This window comes from Notothenia coriiceps, unplaced genomic scaffold (assembly GCF_000735185.1).
Source record: "Notothenia coriiceps isolate Sejong01 unplaced genomic scaffold, NC01 NC01_scaffold00037250, whole genome shotgun sequence".
Taxonomy (NCBI): domain Eukaryota; kingdom Metazoa; phylum Chordata; class Actinopteri; order Perciformes; family Nototheniidae; genus Notothenia; species Notothenia coriiceps.
In genome coordinates this window covers 11984905-11989683 of record NW_011369951.1, presented here as the reverse complement: position 1 = coordinate 11989683, position 4779 = coordinate 11984905, and the positions used below count along the sequence as shown (strand labels likewise).

At 37.5% G+C, this 4779-nt stretch overlaps 1 protein-coding gene and 1 long non-coding RNA gene across 3 annotated transcripts in view; one reads left to right on the top strand and one right to left on the bottom strand.

The window, feature by feature from the left end:
• slc35a1 (solute carrier family 35 member A1) overlaps positions 1-4779 on the bottom strand; it is a 22407-nt gene that overhangs the window by 8164 nt on the left and 9464 nt on the right. The window contains exon 3 of the mRNA XM_010796725.1: positions 2804-2963. Within this exon, the coding sequence (XP_010795027.1) occupies positions 2804-2963 (160 nt within the window). The remainder of the gene's footprint in view (positions 1-2803; positions 2964-4779) is intronic.
• LOC104966961 (uncharacterized) lies at positions 401-1499 on the top strand. 2 transcript variants are annotated; one of them, XR_800704.1, is made up of 3 exons: positions 401-462; positions 1178-1285; positions 1377-1499. It is a non-coding gene; the product is annotated as an uncharacterized lncRNA (long non-coding RNA). The 2 variants fall into 2 exon arrangements; XR_800705.1 differs by having other exon boundaries at positions 1178-1276; positions 1377-1493.

The following is a 4779-nucleotide window of genomic DNA, read 5'->3' as shown; positions in this document are numbered from 1 at the left end:
AATACGATATATAAACACAAGATTTTTTATTCAAAATGTCCAATAACAGATACAAACATGACATTAAATGATACAAAATTCCATTTCAAGTGCCTGACGTTAAGATGAAGTTAATGTGATTGATGTTTCCTTTTATAGACACATAATACTTCATGAATATTAATGTTCTTGAAGAATATTACTTTGATATTTTAATAAATGAAAATGTTCTGAAAGAAATCCCTCAGTGCCCTTTTTGCTCCATTTCGTCTTGCTACTTAAAAAAAATGGCATAATTATACAATGTGAAAAAAGCCCCACATAAGTCGGAAAGTACCTCGAAATGCATCAAAAGAGCCTAAAGAAGGTACCGATTTATGAGCGTTTCATGCATTAAAACATCCAAACCTAATGTTTTATTCCATCCCCCTGCAGGACCTGGAGTTCCAGCTGTTCTGCTCCTGAGTTTCATCGATGTGAACTGTGAGTCTTCTTTACTCCCCTTCATACCAAACCATTTTGTGTTGATGTGATGGAAATGCTAAATAGTGCGCAGCGATAAAACATCAGCAGCTGTTGGATCCAAACTGCACCACTTTATTCACCACTATTCATTTCTTGCTTACTCTTTGATTTCAGATGGTGAATTAGGAGATAACACTCACAGTTTAATGAGACATAAACCCGCTGAATTTATTGTGAGATAATAAATTCATACATTTGCACAAGACTTCCTGATTTGGGAAGCAATTATTTGGTACATTTGTAAATGTAGGAGTTTAATACTACTTGCCTTAAGCCTAAAAAGCTGATAAATAAATGTTTTAGAAAGAACTGATATGCTGATCAAGGCCATCGTGAATATATTAAATAATAGTAATTACTGACCAATATTCAGGTTTTTTAAAGTAAATTAGTTTGAAAAATGACAAGAAAAGTGCTGATCCATATCCTGAATAAATGCTTGACTGCAAGGTGAAGCAGCCACCTCATATATATATTGATAACTGTTCTGTTTTTACATGTAGAATAGAAAACATGTTATGAAATCAAAATGGAGCCTTGCCCTTTGCTGCAGCCTCTGGACGAAATGCTGAATATTTAATGTGAACTTCTGACTTCTCTGCCGGGAGGAATCATGCATAGGCTTGTTAGATATTAAGAAATATATACGGGTTTCTTTTTTTGTAATTCACAGCCTATTTCATCTTGGAGAACAACCTCCCTCTCCGCTCCGCTCTGGAGACGAAGAAGAGGATTCGGAATGAAACACACACGATAACTAATGACAACTTTGGTACAAATGGTGACCGCACTAATTCATTATATGAATGTTTTTCCCTTCCTGTCGTCCTCTGCTTCACCTCTCCTTGAGTTAATGTTTGTTTCGTCCTCAGCGCTGCCTCTGAAGCTCATCTATCCTCCCGACTTCTCCGAATCCTTCCTCTACGGCCTTCTGCTCATTGTGTAAGCCCATTCCACTTTATTACATTTACATTTTTACACCATCCACTTCACCGGGGGAGCTTCAAAGGACGGCTGAAAGTGAAACTCTTCCCTCCACCTGCAGACTTCTAGTACATTAACAAATCAACAGCAGTTATAATTGAAAAGGAAATGCGTTCCAGATGAGAAAACTTCATCCTATAATCCTTTTTTGATTCTTTAATAAAAATCAGTCTAGTAATACAACAAGGTAAAATACTCTTCCACTCCTACTTTAGTACCCAAGTAGTATTGACGAAATGCGCTTAGCTTATCTTAGTGTTGGGGAAGGTAACATTTTAAAAGGTGTTATAGTTAATTGAACTATTTAAATAATTAATGTAACGTAACATTTTCTAATAAATGTTTTAAACTAAGTAGTTGGCTTACAGCTAAATGTCCCATCAGGTTTGTTGCAAGCACTCCTTTCCCACGTACCTTTATATAAATAATAATACTGAAAATCAAATGAAAGTATGGACAAAAAACCACCAATTGATGCGTGAAAAATACGGCCAATGGCTGAAAAAACAATTTTATTTTCAATTGTTTGTACATGTTTAATATACACTTTAAATGTCATGTCATACAAGTAACAATGATTTTTCATACTTCCATCGTTATAATTAAATATTTTAATACATTTTCTGTATTTGTGAACCAAATGCTAAAGCCCCTGTCACACTGTCCCGAAATTGACACCCGATGGACACACGAATATGGAATTGTGAATTTCGCACGAAGATGGCCCCGAACCACACACGAAGGCAACATTTACATTACATTTAAGACATACAACTGCAACGAAAGTAACACAAACAATTATGTTAAAGTATTATGATACTGTACTGATATTTTCAGACTTTGTTCTTTACTTTCTCCGTCTTTATATGTAGAAGATATTAAGTTTTCTCCGTCATGTTGTTTCCATAGCAACAACAACTTCCTCGCCTTCAAAATAATATATTATATCCTTTTTAGTTTCACAGAACACAAATTGGGTTATTTACATAATATGTTTACATGATTTTGTTGTGCAATAAAACAACCAGATGGACACACGATAAAGGAAATGTTCAAATTCGGCTCTGATCGTAACAACATCGGGACATTCGTGAGGGCATCTTAAGCCATCTTTGTGATGCCAAAGATGTTGCCACCGCTCCCGAAGTTGCTGCCGGAGCCTGAGAAACTCCACCGGCGGTCATACGATGGCTTCAGATGCCCTCACCAATGGCCCGATGTTTTTACGATCAGAGCCGAATTTGAACATTTCCTTAATCGTGTGTCAATTTCGGGACAGTGTGACAGGGGCTTAAAGAAAGGATTAAATTCATACCTGATAAACTGCAGCGTCGAGGTTGCTCAAGGCAAGAAAGGCCATGTTGTTCTGAATCGCGTACACTACGGAGGGCACGCTCAGCTTCAGCAGCTCTTTGGGGCTGCAGAATATATGTTCCATTAAAGCGCTCTTCAGTCTGGGAAAACTTCCCGTTTCTCTGGGAAAGGGGACATAAAAACAGACTGATGAAGAAGTATAAATGTAAAGTTTAAATGCATTTGATTATTCTTTGAAACAGATCTATTACACCTCAGAAGTCGTTGAATAGCTGTTCTTGAATTCCTTTTATAATTACAGAGGACTAACCAGTCATTCTTGTACAAACCAGTTAGGCAGCTCGGCACCTGAACTAAATCTGTCTCAAAATGGTTCATCACAAATACATGACGTCAGTTACATGTCACTATGATATGTTAGATAACTCTAGCATGTTAGTTTACATGATATTAACTAATACATGGACAATAACATCAGCTGTGAACTTTTGACATAATGTCCTATGATATTCAACATTTATCGTAGGTGTGCTTGTCTGTAGCTGACTCACTAACTTATGTCAGTTTTTTTTAAATACTTACAATTTAGGGGAATACATCATGGCCCCTGTTTGGTCAGACTTTACCTTAAAGGAGACCTATCATGCAAAATGCACTTTTTGATGTCTTTTATACATAAAGATGTGTCCCCGGTGTGTCGGGGAACTCACGCAGCGTCAGAAAATAAAACCCTCTCTCTTTTCCTCCGTACCCAAATCTCTAAAAACGGGGCTACAGCGGAGCTGATCCAGATTTGCGTCAGATATGAAATATCGGAAATGTGGACCCACGGCCCAATCAGAAACGTTGCTATCAGAAACAATGCCCGACTGTTTTGGACGTAATTTGGTCGGTGTTTACATTAGCATCGCTAACACTCAGAGCTAACCTGTACTGGAGAGCATGTGTGTGAAGAAGCAGGAAATGAAAAGGAACTCACCTTGTGGTATAACCGGCAAGAGAGAAAGCCTTTGAGCTCCATACTGTTTCAGAAATAATCCTTGATAATCCATGATATGGCGTTTCATCACGGCAGTATTTAGTTTAGACGGTAGCTTCCGGGTCCCGCATGAGCTCCAGCCCCCTCCTTTTTTATCCAATTTTTACTTTTTTTAAAAGCTTTAATACCCCAAATCAGCATCTTTGAAAACAGGAAAGTTAAATAGAGGGATATTGAGGCATGGCTAGGAATGGGTGATCGGTATTTTTGAGCAAAAACACTTCATAGGACATGTTTTTATATATTTGTTATTATATATGAGACCTATGCTATTTGCCTAAAAATAACATGATAGGTGACCTTTAACAAATTAATCAAAATACACGTGCACTGCTGTGTTGACACACCTTTCCTCTGTCATCTTATCTACCCTTCATGATGATTTATGAGGAGATGTTGTTTATAATTCCCTTTTTTTTTTACTTAGAAGAGAATTGTAAAAATTACTTTTTCCTTCATTTTTCAGAGTATCACCACTCCTGTTGTAAAATGTGTAAGTTATGTGGACACTCATTACTTTGCTCAGCAATCCACAGAGACTCAGTACCAGTTTACATGTACCTCAGCGAGGCACACTGCGGTAGTTGTAGCGTAGGTACATATCGCCCGTGAGATGGTCCTGGTGTACCCGCAGGGCCACTGTGTACGTGGGCCGCCACCATGGTCAATCCACCGTCAGACAGTACATCTGAAGATTCGCGCGTCACATTTTCTGAGGAAAACATCAGAGGTGGAATAGAGTACTCATATATTGTACTTCAAGTAAACGTACCTGAAATCCAGGGAATTACTCTGTGACTGTTTGTTTTTTTCTTCTGGTGTTAAACAAGGTATTAAGTTAAAGTTAAAAACAATATTTCTCCAGGATAAAGTTAACTAGGAAAGCCCCTGAAAAATTAACATTTATAAAATTAAATCTGGGCCGTTAATGACCTTAT